General features: G+C 50.0%; 1 protein-coding gene across 1 annotated transcript; it reads left to right on the forward strand.

The window, feature by feature from the left end:
- The first annotated feature begins 557 nt into the window (after positions 1–557).
- Positions 558–5,552, forward strand: LOC121835896. Its single transcript, XM_042290441.1, has 2 exons — positions 558–4,678; positions 5,071–5,552. The coding sequence occupies exons 1-2, from the start codon at positions 1,162–1,164 to the stop codon at positions 5,550–5,552; spliced, it is 3,999 nt and encodes a 1,332-aa protein (XP_042146375.1). The 5' UTR covers positions 558–1,161.
- The last annotated feature ends 17,469 nt before the right edge of the window (positions 5,553–23,021 follow it).

The following is a 23,021-nucleotide window of genomic DNA, read 5'->3' on the forward strand; positions in this document are numbered from 1 at the left end:
CGGGAATCTTCCACATTTTGAAACGGAACTGTAAGGTCTGGCGTCATTGTTTATCGCTTTCTCGGCGTGCTCTATGTGTTGCCGGGCGCCGCCACCTTCGCATTCGTGACTAATGCATACCCGTAAAGAGATTGCCCTTTGCGGCTGGCCGGGGTGTCATGTTTCCTCTCCGTGCTCCGATGGATGGACGAGCAGCATTGCATTCCGGTGTGCCAAGGTTGTATGAGAGTTGCGCAAGACCTGACATCAGAACCGACGAATGGCAAAGCCTCTGAAGGAGTGATGTCAGTTTTGGCAAATAGCAAAGCGTCTGAAGAAATGATGTCAGTTTTGACGAATGGCGCTGGAGAAAAGTGATGTCAGTGTTCGGAGTGTTTTTTCTATGTTCTTTCACTGGGGGGGATTGTAAGCAGCGCGGATCCGCTGGTATTTAAGCGTGGTCTTGACTGGAAAAGGGTTCTTGTCTGGAGCTAGGTGGGCAGGCCTCACCTCGAGTAGCCGCGGAGAGGGTCCGCGGGGCGGCCAGAAAGTTCCCTTCCTGCTTCGTCAAAGTTGTTGTATCGTGATTCCTTGTATATAAAGTATACCTACCCCATACCAAACCTCATCGAGCCTTCTCGCTGATGACATCGGGAGAGTCCGTGGCGCATCGAGAAGAACAAAGAACCATCTACTGGCGCAGTCGACAGCACGAAGCACCACGGAGGAATCGACGACGGCAACAAGACGACAGGAAACCCTCGCAGGACGCCAAAGGCGGCGTTTCAGCAGCGGACAAGAAAAGACAGATCATCGAGTTTCCTTCACTGGCCGTCCGCAGGAACGACACGAGGTCAAGACTGGGACAAGAAAGGCTACGAAGGAGAGATCTGCGACGTTTCAGGAACGAAGAGGACGCCAAGCAGTAACCGTCGACGCACAGACGAGGAGCGACCGCTGGCAGGCCGCCGGGAAGAAAACATCGACCCGACACGCGGTCACGCACCGCCACTATCGTGCCTCAGGGACCGAGAATTGGGCGCGGAGAGCACCATCAGACTTCCGCAGCGAGGACGTCGGCTTCAGGCGACGAGCGACCAGGCGCACACACAAACATCCGAGTGAGTCCCTTGGTTCACATTCCTCTGTTATGTGTTGTGTTGCTCGAGCCGGCCCAATTATATGAATACCAGATTTCCGCACCTAAACGCGGATAAAAATCGGAGAGACATGAACGAGAGCGGGAAAGGCGGCGGGGATGGTAGTCACGTGCCAGACTCATCTCTCTCGGAAAAAGAAATGGAGTATAACCTGAAGCTAGCAGAAGAGCGCCGACGCGCTCTAGAACTTGAACTCGAGCTCGCTCGGGTTCGACTGGACACCGCGACGCAGAGGCGTGACGAGGCGAGCGAGGCGGAACCTTCGAGCGGCCAGATGGGACTCAGATATTACTCCAAGTTGCTAGCAGGTGCCTTCCCGAAATTCCCAACCGACGGCGAGGTGCCTATTTGGTTCGAGTCAGTGGAGAGCTCACTGGGTGCGTACGACGTTCCCAAGGCGCTGTGGGGGCACATCGTCTTCCCGATGATCGCTGAGCGGGTTGCATACTTGTCGACGCGACTAACCCCTGCGGAACACAGGGATTACGATATACTCAAGGGAGTAGTTCTCGACGAGTTGAAGCTGTCAGCGGCCGAATACCAAAGGCGGTTTCTTGCCGCGACCAAGCGAAAGGGGGAGACTTGGAAAACGTTTGCAACTCGTCTACAGAGTTACATTGACTTCTATGTGGAGGCCCGCGGCGTCTCCTCCTTTAAGAATCTTCTCGAACTGTTAGTCGCCGACCAGTTGAGGTCGGGTTTAGCAGAAGAAGCCGCCAAGTACGTTAAGCTGCGGGAGGGGGAAGAATGGTTAAAAGCAGACGAACTGGCTCGGCTGCTGCAGACCTATGAGGAAGCGGCGGGCGAGGGCAGTGCGTGCGCGAAAATAAACCTCGCTAAGAGGGCAGAGTCAAAGGGCACCAACCAAGGGGTAATACCGAGCGCATCAAAAACAACCGGGAGCGTTACAGCTCGGGCAGAGAAACCCGAGACGACCAGGCCGTCCTCGGTTGTTAAGAAAGCGTCTCGGCCGGGCGAATGCTTCCAGTGCGGAAGCACGAGCCACTACGTGGCTCAATGCCCGTTCGCTCGGGAAGCGAGGGGGGTAAAAAGTGACGAACGACCACGCGGAGAGAGATTAACGGCACGTATCGCAGCTGAAAGCCGCAGCTTGGCACATCCAAAGCTTGGGAGCGTCAAAGTTAGCTGCCGAGGCAAGGTAATTGATGCAATTGTCGACACCGGAGCAGACATCACAGTAGTCCGTGAAAGCAGTGTGCCAGAGGAGCTGCTAAAGCCGCATGGGAGTATAGAACTCGTGTCCGCATTCGGCGAGAAGGTCGAAGCTAAGCTCGCCGTGGTACCACTCGCACTTTACCGCGGGGCATCCTTGATTCACGACGTGGGTGACGCGACGCAGGTCGTGTGCGCTCTTACGGATCGGCTCACACACACTGACTGCCTGATCTCCGCGGAAACATGGGAACAGTTGCACACGCATAATGAGGGGGATGACGAGGTTCACATACAAGCAGTGGGAAAACGGGGCCAGCAGGGAGAGCAGGGACAAGAACGGGAGAACCTGTTCGAGCCATCGAATTCCAACACGGTTTCAACCGATGTTCCCCCACCGCCTGATATCTCCGGAGAGGAGCGAGAGGAGCCGAATCTCGAGACTGAGGTGATGCAAACCAGTGACGCGCGAAAGTTCGGTAATGAACAGCGAGATGACGAGTCATTACGACGGGCTTGGCAAAATGCAAAAGGTGGCAAGGCGGGCATGTCAATAGTAGACGGATTGCTGTACCATAAAGATCAAGTACTTGGTCAGAAAGTGCTGCAGTTATTACTGCCCGAGTCGCGCCGCAGCACTGTGCTTCGCCTGGCCCATGAGTCCTACTGGGGCGGTCATCTCGGCTTCCGCAAAACAAAAGCGCGCATTAAGTACAGTTTTTACTGGCCAGGCATGGAGAAAGACATTCGCGACCATTGCAACGGATGTCACAGTTGTCAGGTTCGATCAGACAGACGGCAGTCCGATAGGGTGCCGATAGCACCGCTCACGCGCCCGAAGTTCCCATTTCAGAAAGTCAACATTGACGTGATCGGCCCTATCGACCCACCTTCAGCCAGAGGGCACCGCTATGCATTGTGTGTCATAGACTTGTGCACACGCTGGCCAGAGGTGGTTTGCCTAAAGTCACTGTCAGCCAAAGCGACATGTGATGCGCTGCTGACCGTGTTCACCAGGACAGGAGTACCAGAAGTAGTGTGTTCGGACTGCGGAACGAATTTCACAGCTGCACTTACTAGCGAGTTTCTCGCGAGACTGGGTTGCACCCCACGGTTCTCGACCCCTGACCACCCGGAAAGTAACGGGTCCGTGGAAAGGTGGAACCGTGTATTCAAAAATATGTTGTTTCACGTAATCGAGAGAGACGCCCGAGACTGGGATCGATTCGTCCCCTTCTTGCTGTGGGCCTACCGAGAGGTCCCCCACGACACAACGGGAGTGTCACCTTTCCGGATGCTTTACGGTAGAGACCCGGTCGGGCCTCTCGCTATCCTCGGGAGAAGCTGGGCGGGTGATATTGAGATCCCAGCGGAGTTAGCGGACGCTCCCGCGGACTACTTAGAGAAATTGAAAACGCAACTAGAGCTCGCAGCTGACGCCGCGGAGCTCACCACAAGCAAGCAACAGGAGGCGTACGCGTCGCACTACAACAAACGCGCCATGTTAAAGGTGTTTAACGAGGGCGACGCGGTCCTCGTCTTTGACACAAACCGCGCAGGGAAAATGTACCCGAAGTGGCTGGGGCCGTGCACAGTAACGGAAAGGTATCGTGAGCACTCGTACTACGTGCAGACGCGCGATGGCCGCCGCATGCTAGTGCACGCGAACAAACTGCGCCCCTACGTTTGCGAAGTTGCATCGGTGAGCGTTATGTTCCACGATGACTGTGACTTCGGGGAGGTAGAATACACTCCGCGAGCAGCCGAGCCTGGCCAGGCGCGTCCAATTCTCGATCATGAAAAGACCGCGCACATCGATGAAGAAACAGCTGCCCGTATAGGTGCTGCGTTCGACCAGCACCACGCGCTCTTCTCAGGCCAGCCGGGTATCGCGCGAGTGGGGGAACACCGTGTGAAGCTAATCGAAGGCGCTAGCCCAAAGCGCGGCCGCCCCTATAGGATTCCTGACGCCTTAAAGGGGGAGGTTACTGAACAGATCAGAGAGCTGCTGGAGCTAGGTTTGATATACCGATGTGAAAGCGCCTTCGCACACCCGATCGTATGCGTACCAAAGAAAGATGGGTCGGTGCGCTTGTGCATCGATTACCGCGCGCTTAATGCAGTGTCGGAAACAGATGCCTTCCCAATGGGACACCCACAGGAGCTCATCATGCGCGTGGGGGCGGCCAAGTTCATCACGCTCATAGACCTGCGACGTGGTTACTGGCAGGTGCCATTGGCCGAGGATTCTCAGCTTTGTACGGCGTTCATCTCGCACTGTGGTCAGTTTGCATGGAGGGTGATGCCCTTCGGCCTCAAAAACGCGGCGGCGACTTTCCAGAGAAATATGAATCTCGTGCTGGCAGGTCATGAAGACTACGCGTGCGCCTATATATATATCTAGACGACATAGCTGTGTTCAGTACGTCGCTAGAACAACACGTTGAGCACCTACAAAGGGTGTTCACAGCATTACAGGCGGCAGGCTTGCATGCAAACCTTGAAAAGTGTCAGGTGGCTAGGCCTTCTATTCGCTATCTGGGGCATATTGTAGGTTCTGGGAGGCATGGTCCAGATCCCGAGAACGTGGCGGCCATTGAGGGACTCCAGGTGCCCCAGACAAAGAAAGAGCTGAGGAGCGCTCTCGGCCTCTGTGGCTATTACCGTAGCTACGTTCCTAACTTTGCAGAGATAGCTCGGCCGCTGACGCAGCTCACTGGGAAAGGGGTGCCTACTCAGATACCTTGGCCTCCTGAAGCCCACGAGGCATTTAAAGCCCTCAAGCAAGCCCTCTGCGAAGCCGTGTCGCTGGCTACCCCTGACCCGGGAAAGCCGTATGTGCTCCACACTGATGCCTCGATGGTGGCCGTCGGTGCCTGTTTAGCACAGATAGCCGCCGACGGCTCCGAAATTCCGATCGCCTTCGCAAGTCACCGGTTCACGCCAACGCAAACGCGGTGGGCCACGATCGAACGCGAAGCATTCGGGGTGATTTGGGGATTAAAGAAGTTTGAGACGTGGGTCTTCGGCACCCAGGTAACCGTCGTTACCGACCATAACCCGCTCTCGTACCTTACAAGCAGCGTGCCCCAGGGCGCAAAACTCACACGTTGGGCCTTAGCGCTACAGCGTTACGACGTGATAATCCGTCACCGCAAGGGCAGCACCCATACAAATGCGGATGCCCTATCTAGGCTCCCTAACGGTTGCTGGGAAGCATTGCCGGCTCGAGCACCATAGCAAGCAGGCGTGGAATGTGGCCTCGTGGACCACACGAAAAGTGCTGTGACTTTTGTGTGCCAATACGAACTCCCGCGGAGGGAATGAACCATTTGTCTCGTGGACTCGTTGAGTGTTCAATGGTGCATGTTTTCATACCCCTATATTTCGCGTAACCCTTGAAGTGTGCATGACTTAATTTTGTGGTGTTGTAATGACGCCGGACTTCGTTTTGTGTTTGTAGTCCAATTAATCTTGGTTTAGATTAATGGATCTTGGAAGGGAGGTGTAAGGTCTGGCGTCATTGTTTATCGCTTTCTCGGCGTGCTCTATGTGTTGCCGGGCGCCGCCACCTTCGCATTCGTGACTAATGCATACCCGTAAAGAGATTGCCCTTTGCGGGAAGCTGGCCGGGGTGTCATGTTTCCTCTCCGTGCTCCGATGGATGGACGAGCAGCATTGCATTCCGGTGTGCCAAGGTTGTATGAGAGTTGCGCCAGACCTGACATCAGAACCGACGAATTGCAAAGCCTCTGAAGGAGTGATGTCAGTTTTGGCAAATAGCAAAGCGTCTGAAGAAATGATGTCAGTTTTGACGAATGGCGCTGGAGAAAAGTGATGTCAGTGTTCGGAGTGTTTTTTCTATGTTCTTTCACTGGGGCGGATTGTAAGCAGCGCGGATCCGCTGGTATTTAAGCGTGGTCTTGACTGGAAAAGGGGTTCTTGTCTGGAGCTAGGTGGGCAGGCCTCACCTCGAGTAGCCGCGGAGAGGGTCTGCGGGGCGGCCAGAAAGTTCCCTTCCTGCTTCGTAAAAGTTGTTGTATCGTGATTCCTTGTACATAAAGTATACCTACCCCATACCAAACCTCATCGAGCCTTCTCGCTGATGACATCGGGAGAGTCCGTGGCGCATCGAGAAGAACAAAGAACCATCTGAAGGAAGATTTACTTTTAAGAACGCTCGCTGCGTCCTCCCCGACCAGCTGGACCGGATCAGCTGACGACGACGGGGCTAAACCCGTCAAACGCAACCCCACAACAACCAATATGAGCTCCGCGTTAGTGCGGGTTTCTACCTACAAGCACCGCACCACACACCACGAACGTTTCGGCCCTTTCTCGCATCGCCGTGTTGCCCCAAACAGAACGAGATCGCCGAAGAACGCAGCGCTGTCGTGAACCTTGGCTTGTGGTTGCGCACTCGTGGACCCTGTGACTCCCCTCGCTTTCAAAGCACACACGACGAATGGTACTTTCCGTCTTCCGGGAACATCACAAGGGCACTACTCCTGTCACGTCTTCACTACGTGCTCGCAAACTGCGAAGCTCTATGCGAAGCTTCTCGCGTCCCGTCAAACCAAAACAATAGCGGCTGCCAGAAATTTCTCCGGTCAAACAAAAAGAACGAAAGCCAACCGGCTCTTGCTTCCACCGTACATCGACGTTGCGCTTGCACCATGGCCAGATCGGCCAGTTCGCTTGCAGTTGAAGCAGTCGAAGGTTGAAGCAAAAACGAAACCAACTGCAATGTCACGTGTTCACATCGAAGACACGCTTTTTATATCCATTTTAACTGTTTTGAACGAATAATTGGACTCATGACTTTATTTGTGGTGTGTAAGAAACTATTATCAAGAGCCCTAAACTAAATGCAAACATGGGCGACATGAGGGAAGCCGCATTGCCATCGACCAGAAAATGGCGGCGAGCCAAGGTAAGCGCGGGTTTCGCCAACGTCCCGCGACATGGCGTAATTGCTTTTGGTGCTGATCTGTTTCCGAGACATGTTTCTTTCCGAGGCATTTGTCTCGACGGTCCTTTCTAAGTGTGTCCCCAAGCATTCCGGTGCTTCGATAGCCGGCAATGCCGCGGTCGTCGCCGGAGGCGATGCGTGTTATTGAGGTCGGCTACACGGTTATGCGTGTATGACCGAACCAAAACACGTTTTTTACAACCTCGCATGATATCTGAACTTATTATCCGTTACTCATCGTGTAAATTTATGGTAATTTGTGTAAATAGCGTGTTTTTCACCCCAAATATTTACCAAATACACGGCACTTGCTAACAGTGTACGCTTTCCTTTTATAATGTGCGCACTTATAGATACTTGTAGAACGTACTGTACCAATAGAGGTGTGCAGTTACTGTGAGAATAGGCTTCAGTGGCAAGGATTTCGTTTGTCCCTGAAAGACTCCTCAAAATAAGCAGTTTTTTCACATGTCTTGCGCCGTTTTCAATTTAGAGAGGAGGGAGGGGAGGAAAACAGTAAGTTACTTCGCTGCAAAACAAAAGTGCAACACTTCGTTATGAAAAGCTGTGAAATGTCCCCGTACATTTCAGCTTGTTTTGGGGGGACGCAACTGTCGCCTTGCGATCTCCAGGCTTTCGCCCACCTTTCCTTCGTTTTCGTGCTTTCCTCCTCCTTTTATATCTTATCTGGAATTATGTCATCGTTTAAAAAAACAAAACCGCGGTAGCATATTGCGCCTGGTAATCACGAACTTTTTGGGAGGTGAAAATCGCAGCTTCTGCAACGTCGGAAGTGCGAAAATATGACTTCATGTTAGCCTGGGTGAATACAGAATAGTCACGAGTCAATCTGCCAGCGCGGGATGACATACAGGGTGTCCCCGCTAACCTTCAGCAAGGTGGAGGGATGCACTCCACTTGGCTACTAGAAAGCGACCGTATTTTTTTTTTTTAATTTTCATAATTCTAAATGTGTAATTTTATAAAAATAATTAACGATTTCTTCCGTATTAATTGGGTGGTTCAGGTTTGATTTGGAAGCCCGCAGAGCGTCGTGAGAAACAGGGCTATGCTGATTACGGCCATGGAGTTATTATAATATACGCCGAAGCTTTCATTGGTGCTATCCATGCGACTTCCTGTCGCATTTTGCAACAGACAGCAAGCAGGATGAAATTAATTTCCGGTGATGTATTCTTATGGGAAAACGGGTTTGCGTTTTGAGAGTTTGGGAGAGAAAGAGAAATTGCGTTGGAAACTTCACTCGTAGCGAATAGTATGTCACTTTATTAACAATATAGAAATATATTTACTTTAGTTGGCAGGTTCCTTTTAATTTGGGAGCGACGGGTATAACTTAGACAAATCGGTGAGCAGTAGGCAGTACTGCAGTACAGACGAGTAAAGACAAGCTGCGAATCAAAGCAGACATGTGAATTTAAACGCGCGTAGGGCTCCTTCAAGGTACCCAAACGTGCCAATCACCTTCAGATTGCTAATATGCCAGATCTAGTCACCTCACGGAAGTGCCTATTGACGGGTCACTCGTCGATCAAAGCGAACACTGCTTAAAGGGGTGTCCAAACAGGACACTACAAAACCCGCGACTCCGGCAAATCGTGCCGCGCTCTGCCGCGATCCGCTTCAGGATTATTTATTATTTAAGGGGTGTCCAAAGGGGTGTCCAAGGGGTGCCCTTAAACGGCAACTCCGCTCAATTTCTAAAAATTTAGGCTTCCATGTGATTCACATTCACAAAGTAATACTCAAAAACTCTACGTCTTCGGATTCGCGAAATGTGGAATAATATTTGTGTAATCCTAATTTAAACATCAGCAGATACCGAAACCGAAACTTCGGTTGCGTCAGGCAACATTGGTCTCGGGTCGTCACAGTCATGGGCACCTCACGTCGAACCACGTGGTCTTGTGACGTTCGGGAGGGAGCGAGAAACAGGACACGCGACGCGGGCAGGTCCTTTCTTTTTTTTTCTTTTTGGACGCGGGCAGGTCGCTTCGCATGGCGTGGGCGGTGATGGCCCGGGGGAGAGGGGGAAGGGGAGAAGACGAAAGAGGAGAAGGGGAGCGGAGAAACAGACCGATAAGCGCGCAGGGCAGCGGTGATCACGTGAACGCCCGGTCAGCCAACACCGGGACGAGAAACTCATGACGTCATCGTTAAATTTCGCTCTGAAAAGTAAAAACAAGCAAAACGTGAGAATGAAGTATGCATGCCTCTGACGTAGTGGTTCAACGTTGGCCGCTCCAACTCCGTGGCATTGACTGCGCTGATGATTGAGCCTCGCGCCGCACGCTAGAGTTGGCAGATTTCGGCGACTTGGCTCGCTTGAAGGTTCGCTGGCCAGTTTATTAAATATATAGACGGAATTAGATCGTAATATTTGACATGGGGTCTTCCTATGTGATACTGAAGAGGGCTACATAGTTTTCTAAATATCAAAAATGAAGCGGAGTTGCCCTTTAAGGGGTGTCCAAACAGGACACTACAAAACCCGCGCCTCCGACAAATCGTGAAAATTGAAGCGGACGCTTCTATTTTTACGGTCTGTCGGAGTCGTGAAAATGTTTGCAGGAGTCGTGAAAATTTTTACGATCACGACTGCTCTCCTCTTCAGATTGACGTCACACGCCACCTGCGTCTGTCTCACCTCGCCAACGCCCTCGCGTACCGCCGTCGCCTCGGCTCGAAGGCCAAGGAGGTCCGTCTTTGGGTGGATTTGGGACATTCCTGCGTCGAAGGGTGCGTTTCGCCCGCCTCGGATCTGCTTTCTTTGTCGAGATTCACTTTCGTCGTGATGGCGTCCGACGCGGTTCCGTATTGCGAGCGGAGGCCTTGAGCGATTGACCGACAGCCAACAGAGCGTGTGAGTGGCTCTCCGGACCCACGTGATGAGCAGAGCAAGGCCGCCGTGGAGGAAGCGAGGGGGAGATTTGACGGAGGGAAGTTTCCCCCCGGGAAGAATTGACGGAGGGAAATTTCCCTCCGACGGCCGGAAGCGGATCGCGGCAGAGCGCGGCACGATTTGCCGGAGTCGCGGGTTTTGTAGTGTCCTGTTTGGACACCCCTTTATACGCTGTTGCCTGGCCGTGTCTAAGTAGAGAGTGGTTCTTGCTGTCTGTTTAATTCTTTACATTAGCGTTCCTTTGGGCACTATTGCCTATTTATAACTTCTATGTGCTTTTCACTTTTATTGTAAGTGCAAATACACACCTTGCAGTTACAGTGATGTAGGTAAAAAAACTTTATACCGGCATATCAAGCTAGTTGACCTCTGAGATTATTTCTTCCATTTGAAATTTAAAAAAAAAGGCTGTAATTGACATGTACGCAGTCGTCAGAGGATGCGAACTTGACCCACTTGGGCTTTTGTGCTTAGCTGGGCACCGTGCATGCTGCATTGTTCATGATGCCCTCCTTGCCCTCACCGGAGAACACGAACTCCAGCCGAACGCTGACGCCGCGTTCGGTTAAGTCAGCCGAGCGCTGAGTCATTGTATTTGTTGTCCCCATCATGGCCTCCGAGAACCCGAAGCGAGCGCGCGAAGGCTTCTCCGGCCGTCCCATTCGTCCCGCTTCCCAAAGAACAAGCCGTTAAAAAAAAAATAAAGAAAGTAATGGTCGGTTTGGCTTGCTTTGGCCCCCCTTGTAGATGTGAATACAAGGCCCGTACCCGGCCCGGTCCAGATTGCAATCAAATATACCAAAAGGCGAGCTTGTAGCGCTAGCCGCAACATGTCCAGATGAATATCTCAAATTAAATGCAGTAATTAAATAAGCACAACAAATTTTCTATCTGCGTCCTCAGAGCAGCTGTTCACCGTTCTACCACAATACACAAAAATTTGTAAGTATAAGTTGCAGTAACTCGACGTAACAAGACTTTTTCTTGAACTCTTCAGCCTCACGCCATGCTGTCCATGACTTAAAGCCCCTTGATAAAGGCGTTTTTTACAAGTACCGCCAACCATTGTTGTGGAAATGCGCGAGACACGTGCCACGAGCGGGTGCTCTGCCGCCATTCGCTTCCTAGGGCCGCTCATTTTAGTGCTGCACCGCCATTTGCTTCCAAGGTCCGCTCGAGACACGGCCGCCACGTGCGCTTGCGTGTTTGACGCTACTTGCAAGACAAACAGAAACATATCGAGGGGCTTTATCCATGACTGGGTTGGGAGCGTCGCCTCGCGGCGAGCGACGGAGTTAGCGCAATTACACTCTTCTGCTGGCCAGCAGAAGAGTGTAATTGCGCTAACTCCGTCGCTCGCCGCGAGGCGGCGCTCCCAACCCAGTCATGGACAGCATGGCGTGAGGCTGAAGAGTTCAAGAAAAAGTCTTGTTACGTCGAGTTACTGCAACTTATACTTACAAATTTTTGTGTATTGTGGTAGAACGGTGAACAGCTGCTCTGAGGACGCAGATAGAAAATTTGTTGTGCTTATTTAATTACTGCATTTAATTTGAGATATTCATCTGGACATGTTGCGGCTAGCGCTACAAGCTCGCCTTTTGGTATATTTGATTGCAATCTGGACCGGGCCGGGTACGGGCCTTGTATTCACATCTACAAGGGGGGCCAAAGCAAGCCAAACCGACCATTACTTTCTTTATTTTTTTTTAACGGCTTGTTCTTTGGAATTATGTTCGGGGGTTGGGAGAGGAACCACAGTGGGGGATAAACAGATGCTGAGTGTGCAGCGAATGCTCTTCCAGAGGACTAGCGGCACGGCGTTTCTTTTTGTCCCCGGCGGCGCCGCCATCATACAAGCGCTTCTCACCACAAACACGCACATACACGCGCCTAAACAACGTGTGCACCCTCGCCGGTGTAAACCATCTGTACGCACGAGTGCTTGCATCCCCAATAGGGGTGAAGAGGTTTCCCCGGAGGGGTACTTTTCCTGAAGAATTTCTCGCAGACCACCGCAAACGACAACGACATTGCTGTTTTTTTTTTTTTTTTTAACGTTTGTGCGCAGCGAAAGTGGTTAATTTAGAACTTTGCCCGTCTTTTGTCCAAACCCGTCGCGATGTGTCCCTTCCTTTCCAACTGTGACACGTGGTTTTGTTTACTTCTACTTGTTATTTTTGTTTTTTTCCGTTCTTTCCGCGCGTGTTTGGTCGCAGAACAGGAAGATCGGGTGATTTTTCTTAACAAGCTGCCTACGCCTGCAGATTGGTCGAATAATAATATCAGCAAAAACAAAATGCTTACAGTATTTACTGTAAGCATCGTAATCAACCTATGTGTAGCAGTTGCAAGCGAGCTGCCATGCCGCGCAATTTGTGAGCTATTCATACCAGACTTGTACGTAACTTAAATACTCTACTCAAGTTACTGTATCTTAAATACTTTTGTGAGTAACTTGGTATCTTGCAAATACTTCCGAACGTCAGTATTTAATAATCTAACTTAAATACTTTTTCCAAGTAACTTGTACTCATTTCAAAGTTACTTTTAAGTTACTTTTTCTTTTCTTTAGAGGCAGGAAGCTTGGAAAATATTGAACTGCAGTTATTTTGGTTAGGCGCCCTGCCATTGCAGATACATTTCGTGTCAGGTAATGCATTGCACTTCCGTGGTTCTGCTGAAAGAGGTGACACGGAGAAGCAGGTGTCGCAGCCTCAAGCCGAGCGGACGTGTGTCGTGTCTTCTAACTGGGCAAAACGTCAAAGCACATTTTCTTACAATTTGTTTGTGGCCAAGCCCAAAAGCAACAAAGACTGCGAAGCAGAAGGGCATGCGGGTGAAAGCAAAATATGTGCACAAGGCTAGAAGCCAGAGGGAGGGCACTTGTGTCAAAGAGAGGGCGGGTTCTACAAGTGTCTAATGAGAGTCGACAGTAAACCGGAGTTTATCTTTCTATGTTATGGAGTGAAAACATATAAAAGAAAGCCTTCCAGCTTCAGAAATGCCTTTGCATCCGCACGCAGTCGCACACACCGCTTGTTCGTTCCCCTAGGCCAGGGGTCTCAGGCCCGCGACGGGACGCGGCCCGCAGGCAATGGGCTGCGAGCCCTCGTTCCCATGTCTTGAGCGCCAGAAATGACAGGCGCTATAATGATCTCACGTTGCCGATTTATTTCCGCTCAAAACATAGCTCTGCTCTTATAACGTATTTACATAGGTACTATTTTGTTTTCATTTGACTGTTGTCTCCTTTTTGTTTTTGCTTCCCCAATTTTGTGTCATGTTAGTCACCTGTACCAGAATTTCGATTTTAGGCTGCAAGCGCGAGCACTTCGCTCAAAGACACGCTTCAGCTGCACAAACTCTCGCTCCGCAGAGGAACTGCCAAAGATAAAGCTAGGAGCTGAAGATTTTCGCGTTCAGGAAAACTCGCCATTCAGTCACAAGTATTCGTTTTTTAGACCGAAGAATCCCAAGGAAACAAAGCACTGTCATAGAAAGAAATTTCCTTCTTTATTTTTTCTTTTTTTACAAATCTTGAGCTTGAATAATTCCAAAGTGAATTGGTTAAAAGAAACGACAGTGTGCTTGCTCTCATAGGAGCGGTGCCATTTTAATTATTGTTACACGCCCAAAGTAGTCCTATAAATAAATCAAAGCTGAAAATGTCACTAACTAAACAGCGAGTTTACAAAAAAAAAAAAAAAAAGAACAACAAAAAAAAAAAAAAGAACATGAGGTTTCTTCTTAAAATCAATCCATCCCCCCAACCCCCCTGTTTGTTGGCCCTCGAACTTTCGGGGGTGGGCTATCTGGCCACCGCACTCAAATGAGTTTGAGACCACTGCCCTAGTCTCTCTTCGCACACAAGACTCGTAAGACGCGACTGCACGGCTCCAATCCGGCGGCCCATCGCTCGCGGCGTACGCAGCATTTGCGAGTTTTAGTAGGCCGTGTTTCCCCCTCCGCTACGCAGAAACCGCCACTGCGCCTGCGCGCCGATGGCCTTTGCTGTAGAGTTCTGGGTAGCGGAGGTTCTTAGCGGAGGGGGAAACACGGTCTTCTAAAACTCGCTATTATCTTCGGTAGCACGAACGATCGCCGGCGCCCACCATGGTGGCGCCCGCTCTCCCTTGGCCTGGACTCCCCGACCCCCGACTGCACGTGCTACACGGCATCGCCAGTGCACTGACCGGGGAAGCGGAAATGAACACCCGACACAAGGGGAGCGTCGGAGGCGAGCCTTATAGCATCTTCGATCAACTCGCACCGGAATCGCCCTGAAACCAGCACAGTGCACAGCGCTCCTCGGTCGTGCAGCGCGATGTCGGTGCATCATCGAGGACAAACTGCGCCACGCCGGTGCACCGCGGCGAGCTCCACCTTGCGGCACTTCGCGTTTTGTTCGTTTTTTCTTGCGTAGGTCAGCGCACGGTGCCCGTCTGCTGTCAATTTCTTCTATTCTTTTACTCGCGGATTTGACGGTCCCACAGAAATAAACATCGTGGACGTGATTGTCAATGGGGTCACGAAGCGGGTGACAATTCCACATGTATATGTTGGCCATCATTATTGGTTCAAGAAAACGAAACACAAGATAATAGCCGTACCTCGCTGTCATCGAAACGCCTCGCACCGCTTTCCACGAAGTTCGTGCTTTTCGGGCGCTCCTTGCCATCGCAGCAATCGCCAGTAATCGCGGCGATGGTGAGAAGCTCGTCGTTTCGCCGTCAGAAGACCCGAGGAAATCATCTAGTGCAACTGCGAGGCGTGTTCGTTTTTGCAAGATCGCCATCTCGATAGTCTGCGCGTCTGCTACTCCCGCCATCTTCTCGATTCCCGCTCCTGGCCGCAATGCCTGATGGGACTGCCCCCCGGCGCACCGCCGATTTTCTTGGTGCGCGTTGGGGCAACGAAAAGCCGCACCGGGAGGGTGCGCTTCGTTGATCGAGGACGTCCGGTGCGCACCGGTGCACTTGATCAAAGATGAAGGGGCGCACCTCAGTGCCCCGGTGCGCACCGGTGCGGATGATCGAGGATGCTATTAGAAACTCCCTCCGCAGGCGAACGGGCCCCGCGCTGCCCTCGCCATGTCCTCGCCATAGCAGGGCTATAAAAGAAAAACAAACATTTTTATTTTTTGTTTCATTCGTAGTTACTTGGGACCTCCTATACTTCGTCTCACCCTACGATGAACTAAAGGCAAGAGCTAAGGACCACCAGATCCAATCACGAGCGGCTTAGAAAGTGCGTGGTATTCCGCTTCAATGCACGTGTCGGTGCACGTGTCTAATTGGGAGGGGCGGACAGTGGTTAGAATTGAATAGTACTGAGTGACTCACCAATCTTACATCGCAAAGAAAGCCACAAAATACAAGTTCTTTGCAGCGTCGAAGCTGTAGAAATGATGCAGCGCTTTTTGATTCGGAGCATTATTCATCCATTCCTAATCAATGTATAAGCATGAGATAGTTTAACGTGATTGGACCTGGTGGCCTGTGGCTTTGACCTTTAGTCCATCGTGGGATGAGACAAAGTATAGAAGCCTGACTGGCAGCCAAAGTCTAGCTAAGAGATTTCCAGGGGATTCCTATATTAGCTGGGATGAAGCATTTTTTCTCTGACTTCGGTTATGCTTGACAATGAATTGCAGTGAAAATTGTAACGTGAGAGTATCTTGAAAGTAACGAGTTACTTTTTTGGAGTATTTTGTACTTTACACAATTACTTTACAAATTTGAGTATTTAGTACTCTACTCAGTTACTATTTCTCGTGGTACTAAGTAACTTAACTTAAATACTTTTAGTGAATATCTTGTACAAGCCTGATTCAAACTGGGCTAAAATAAAGCGCAGCGTGCCCGTGAAAGTTAGCTTCGGGTCGGGTTGCGCCGGCTGTCGGAAATGGATAGCGGATAAACCAGAGTTCTTTTTCCTGAGATCCCATTGTTTGTTTGCATATCAATTAAGTTATATCACAAAGTGCATTACGGGATACGGTGGTCTGTGCTACATGTGCCCAAAACTAGATGCTTACAAGATAACGCCCCACCTTTTCAATGAGTACCCACAATTATCACGAGGCTCATAAAAAAAAAAAAAAAAAATGGCGAAATCATTGCGAGGTGGTTGTACCTCACCGCCAAAGGTTTTTCCCCAAACCCGGGGTCACGCTGCTTCTACATCATACAAAAGACAGTCTGCGAACAGATTCACACTCGAGTCAACACGAGATCTGATCGCGAGCTCGGAATGCCGCAAGGCAGTTCAATTAGAGAGCTGGCACGCAGCGTTTGAACCACGGATATCGTGTTGACTGATATCTGCAGACTGTCTTTTGTATAATGTATAGGCAGTGTGACCTCGGCTTAAAGGTACTTCTAGTAGAAGTAAACACCGCAATACGGCCCGCAAAAATTGCATAATATTAAAAATATTAAAACAAGGGCAACACGGACTTCATATATAGTATCAAACCTCGTGAGGCTCGAAAAGCTACGCCAAACAACGTGCGAATGTAAAACAAAATATATATTGCAGCATGAATATTTTTATTAGGGGAAGTACTAATTTTTTTATATACGGAGCTTTTCTTTTTTTAGTTTTATACGTGCTACAGATTGCAATCAAATATATCAAAAGGCGCGCTTGTAGCGCTAGCCGCAACATGTCCAGATGAATATCTCAAATTAAATAAGCATCACAAATTTTCTATCTACGTCCCCAGAGCAGCTATTCATCGTGCTACCACAATACACAAACAGTTTTAATTGTAAGTTGCAGTAACTCGATGTAACAAGACTTTTTCTTGAACTCTTCAGCCTCGCGCCATGCTGTAGATGACTGGGTTGGGAGCGCCTCCCCGCGGAGACACGCCGCCTCCTTCTCTTTTTTCAATTACGCCCTCTCCGCACGAATGGGACGGCCGGAGAAGCGTTCGCGCGCTTCGGGATCTCGGAGGCCATGTCCCCATCCATCTAGTTCTAAAGTTAACCGCTTGGGGCGCTACGGTCTGATCTCCTCCCCAATAGCTTGAACGACCTCTTTCTTTTTGTCCCAGAAATGTTCTGCAACATCTATCAGTGATATTGCCACGTGCGTTGTCCAGCGAGCGCGTGGGCGAATGGTTACCGCGCTTGGCTCTCGCGCGGAGTCTCCGGGTTCGATACCAGAAAGCGGACTTCTCTTTTATTTCTTTCTACAACTTGGCATTCTGGTAAGGTCAAGAATTTCGTCGTCTGATCGAGTTACGGATGTTCTATGCGCCGAACTTTCTACGCCGAATGTTCCAGAAACACACGCGGGTACAAAAGGTGCTCCGAGTGGCGGTCCGGAGTCAGTAGGGAGTTTTCGTAGATCGTTTTCGCCGTCCCGCAAGGCCCTCCGCAACCCGCTACGATAGCGGGAACTCCACAGTCAAGGCTATCGGCGCGCAGGCGCAGTAGCAACTTCTTCGCTGCGGAAAGCTTAGCGGAGGGGGCAACGCGGTCTACGAAAACTCCCTAGTCTCGCCCCAGCGGTCGATCCTGCTGTTTCGCCGACGTCGACGCCTGCGACGCCAGCCTTCCTCTCTTGTGCTGGGAATAAGTTCGCCCCATTAAAACGTTTAGTTTCTTCAGTTATTCGCCGCCTCATCATTTATCATTCGTGACAATATTTTGCTCTTCATAGGCGGACTGCATAAAATGCCCTACGATACTTTTTTTTCGTTTTGTGTTGTTGCGTGCTAATAAACCATTCCGGTAACCCAGAATTGCGTAGCTGCATAATTGTCGTTGTCAATGGCGTCGATACAAATTAAGCAATGCGGAAGTATCTTCAAAAGTAACTGAAATACATTTCTAAGTATTTGTACTCTACTCAAGATACTTTACAGTGAAGGTAACTTGAGTAGTATTTTAAATGCTTTATGACGCAGGTTTTTAGTAACTCAACTTAAATACTTTTATCGAGTATTTTGTCCAACACTGAGTGAAGCGGCGATCGGTCGGCGGCAACCCCCGTGTGCGAGCTCGTCGAGACGCCGCCGCCGCGAGGCATCGGCTTGTGCCATCCGCGAGAACGGTAATTTTAGCAAGGAGCGAAAGTATGCAGGCGAGCCGCTTAGGAAACATCATAATATAAACCCTCCATTGTTTGATTTGTCTCAGGGTTTAGATTATGACGGTAGCCTTCCGTTGTTTACCAGTATTTCGCAGAATCGTAACAATCTTTCTAAAAGCGACTCCTAGAGCCGCTCGTCAAATGTTGAAGCACGCAATTCAGCTTTTTTTTTTTTTTGCGTTACAACAGTTTTTATGTTTTAAAGGGACACTTCAACAAAATTTCAAATATTCCCGTCGTGTTCAAAACTAGGTTGAATATGATCCACAATATTCGTAAATGACAATCGGACGTTTGTATTTTGAGCCTGGTGGCTGTATTTTTCGTTATAAACGGCCCACTCTGGCAAGCGCTCAGAGAAGGCCCAGCGGAGACACGTGACATCCAACGCAATCGTGACGTAGGTACCCTCAGGACGAGCAAAGCTACGGCGAGGCTGACATCGAGAGGATGGCCTAGTCGTTCCAGCCACCGAAGCGGCTGCTTTTGTACGAATTTTGAGTGACGGGTAAATCTTCTGTAATCTTGAAGGGGGACAATAGCGACTTCTGCGACACACAAAAGGCATTCTCGGAAAGAGGGGAGATCCTCCTTCCCCTCTTCTCTCGTCGTGGCCGAAGACGAGACAACCTCCGTCACTAGCTGTCAACGTTCCTATACTCCGTTTCACCTTCCGTCCGAGCACAGCGGACGCTAAGAGCCATCCCAGCCAATGCGGCGTTGAGGGAGTGTCATGCGACCTTGAGCTCCCTGTGTCGCCCCGCCCCTGCGGCAGGTCACGCGCCTTTCTCCCGGCGCTGGATCGGCTGGGATGGCTCGTGGCGTCCACTGCGCTCGGACTGAAGGTGAAACGGAGTATAGACGAGCATTACAAACGAGGCGATATAGCGACATCCACCAGGTGCTCTTTGCTAATCGTTTTAAAATTCCTTTTCGTGACTTTTTTAACAAGATATTGGTATGTTCGATGTGATGCTGCTCCTTTCAACACATAGAGACCAAAAAATGAGCGCCAAAATTTCGTTGTAGCATTCCTTTAAAACTGCGTCAGCGGCGTATCGAAACTTTCTGGCCGTAGCGCGATCGCACCAATGCCGAAAAATTCTGCACGTACTGGCTAAACTTCATCGTCGAAAGCTAGGCACGTTTTTCCAAGTTCAAGTGTAACATAACTGATACCTTTGTGGAAAATATGGTGCATTGTCAGCGCATGTCCGGGCACTTAGCGGCATCCTAAGCGCACCCGCGCAGTGTGAAGTCAACCACCAGTATGGTGCAGCGCCCCGTTTTACCCTAGCATGACGTCACTTGCAAGGCATGTATTGGATGGTTCTGATCGGTCATCACGAGCCAAGCTAAAGAAAAAATAAGATACAGAGGAAGAAGCGAACTCAGTTGAAGTCGAGTGTGTTCTTCACAAAGAAGCCGTTTGGAACACGGCACTAAAATCGCCCGTTCACAACCCCCGACGTCCAGCTGTCTGCAACAGTTATTATAATGTAGTCTGGAGCAGTGGCCTGTGACCGGAGCGTTTTTACCCCGTCTACACAAAACGAAGGCTTGTTAACAACGCTCCCGTGTTTTAGTATTGTTAATAATTCTTGTATCAGGCGCTTGCGACACTATTTTACTCGCAATTCTAGAAAAGTAAAACCCCACAGCGCTCTGCGATTGTCACATTCAGCTCCATGTTTGTAGAATTCTGCGAACATACCCGCAGTCCGGGTTTTTGTCGGGCTCAATATTCACCAGCTCGTTGCGACCTCCCATTAAATTCGTGCGGAAATCTGCCCGCAATCTGCAGCGTGCGAAGTCCTCTCGAAACGTTCTTCACAAGTTCACAGCCCAGCACGACGATCTTCCCTTCGGAGAGCGAGGCGAGTAGAGCCAGCAAAGCGCGCGCCATATGCACGAACGCCGACGCCGGCCAACCTTTTGCTAGTAGAGTAAAAAAAAAAAAAAACCAAAAAAACCTCCGTGTTAGAAAAAAAAAATCAAATAAAATGCACGCGTAACCCTTTCCGTAAAAGACGCACGACAAAAAAAAAAGAAAAAAAGAAAAGAACAAATAAAAATAAAAAAACAAAGAAAGCAGTAAACGCAAACCTAAGTCCAAGGGGAAAGAAAAAAAAAAGAAAAGGACCACCAACAGCAGCCGGCAGCCGGGAACAAGTGTTTCGGAAGCAACAACACAACAGAATAGAGATAAGACGCCGGCACCTCCACAGACGGCGAAACGAATCCTCCTTGGCTGTGGACAGGCAGAAGGAGAGTCTGGGCAAAGGCGGATCCCTCCGCTGCGCACCGTCTCAGGTTAAGATGGACCGCGGGGAACCCCACAGGCCGTCGTCTCAGAGCCAACCGAATGCCCAGCGCTCGATGGGCGCCCAGCCTCTGTTGCGCTCCATCGCACGGTGGAACGAAGTGCAGGGAGGAAACGAGCTGCTTGCCCCGCGCCCGCTGTCACCACCGCGATGCCTCGAAGGACCGCCAACGCTGTTCGTGACGTACTGGAATGACTCAAGGCCATGTTTACTCTTCCCTAATGGGGAGAGGACGTTGAAAAGCTGTCGAAGGTCGAAGCAGCAACGACGATACCCTCTCGTTTTAAAATACCCTTTCCCCTACACTTCGCGTTTGCGTAGAACCTTTGTCGCCTCGTGGTTTCCTGCTGTCTTTGCCGCTGACATCTTTTTTTCCGCTGTGGCGCTTGGAGTGCGACGTCCCGCTTAGGTACGATTTTGATGATTTTGACGCGTCGTGATGGTTGGTCACGGATTGTTTGTTCATCGGCCGATCACGCGCCCTCGTTCGCAGGTTCAAGTGCCTGAGCCGCTGGAACGCATTTCGTCGCGTTGTTGCACGGATGATGTAACCTTCTCGACGGTCGGGCGAAGTGGGCCTAAGGTGAGTCGATTTCAGTACTTCTTTTCGTGCAGCTGTCGGTTAGCGGTGTCTAGTTCAAGATAACCTTCTTTTTCGCTTGTCTTGTGTGTTGGCGTTATTGGGGGCGCCTTTGGTATCGTGGTGGTAGGACGTGCGCCAGTTCGTGTTTTCTGCGGCCACCATATTCGGATTATAATCACTGGCTAGCTGCGGGCGCCGGCTACGTTTCGTGTGGCGTGATGTTTAATTAAATGTCTCGTGCGTTGTATTACAGTATCTTTAAGCGGAAGCGCGCAGTCGTAACCAGCACTAAAACCGCGCGAAGCTTTCGACCCTTTTTCGCGCCTTTTTCTGCCAGTCGTTAGGTTGGACATTACATTTTTTCCTTTAGAGGTTTTTAATGTTCATAAGTGCTCGTTGAAAGGCTTGCAACGTTGAGATAGTAGCTTAGAGTGTCTATGTTACGCGAAAAAGCATGTTGAGGAACTTTAAACGCCAAGAAAACAAAAAGACAGTGTTACCGCGGTTCAGTGGGGCACTAGCGACATCTAGTGGACGCGAGGCGAACTTTTGCCTTTTAGTTGCGATCACGGTGTAAAAAGTGGTTGCGATGTTGCCATTTCGCGCAAGCCCGTTTCGGCGTGAGCTCGCCTCCACTAATATCGCGATTAGTTTGCTTCTGAGGCTTTTGACAGCGACTGGCTTTTGATTTTGAAGCCTCCTTTGGCGCCTTTTCTGTCTGACAATCCGGCGAGTTCGTTTCGTTCGTTAAAGGTTTTTAACATTCGAAAGTACTTGTCGCAGTTTAGATAGACGTTCCGAGAGAATGATTTTTTTTTATTCGTTCCTCGTGGAAAAAAAAAAAAGATTAACCAGTGATACTGCATATCGCGGGTGAACGGGGCACTAGCGACATCTAGTAGACGCGCAGTAAAACTGGACCTTTAGCGGCGGCGTCGCCATCTCGCGCAAATCCAGGGAATCTGGATTTGTGCTACAATTTGGCGATGTCTGCTCCTTGATTCTTCTAGGGTGATCGTGATTACGTTAATTTGTCTCGATTTCATTTTCAACTTTCAGCAATGATTTTGCGGTGTTCTTTCTTTGGCGAGTGGTATCTTTTAAAGGCGTTTCTAAGCCGCCTGAAATGTTAGGCGGTGCTGCGTTTCAGCCAAGAACCTCTCATAAACGTTGCGCTGCTGTCAGCTGGTTTGTGGAGACATTGCATATCGAGTTTGAGGGATGGGTTTGCCCGATACATAGCTGCTTATTTTCTCGCGGTGGTTTTCATACCTTCGCATTACCATTGCAAGACGAAAGCGGTTTAATAACAATTGTTTGTTGGTATCCGACATTGAGTTACTACCAGTCAGCAAGCGAGCCGCCCTTATGTGTGATTGAAGCAGACCGAAGCAGACGAAACTTCACCGGAACGACTTGAGGAGAGATCCGGTTTTAGTATCATCAATTGTTTGGTGAGTGGTATTTTTGTAACGGTTTATAAATAGCGTGGAACTATTTTTCTTTCAAGTTCATATCGTTTACTACGATTTGTAGTACACTGTAGAAGTTGACATTTGGAGAGATGGTGACGAGGATTTTAGTACCTCTTCACAGTGCCTAGTTTACGGCCTAATTTGACTATTTTCGATCTAACTAGGTAATTGCAAGTTTAGTTCACATTGGAGACGGTTATTTAGCTCCAAGAAGCCGCGACCAGCTATCTGGTATGGACTCTGGACGCCGCAGAAGCCATGCTCATTGGCGTGCATCGCACACGGTGGTTTGTGCTCTTGGAGTTCAAGTCTAGAATGACTCGAAA

This window comes from Ixodes scapularis, unplaced genomic scaffold (genome assembly GCF_016920785.2).
Source record: "Ixodes scapularis isolate PalLabHiFi unplaced genomic scaffold, ASM1692078v2 PGA_scaffold1__304_contigs__length_218370807, whole genome shotgun sequence".
In the NCBI taxonomy this organism is placed as follows: Eukaryota; Metazoa; Arthropoda; class Arachnida; order Ixodida; family Ixodidae; genus Ixodes; species Ixodes scapularis.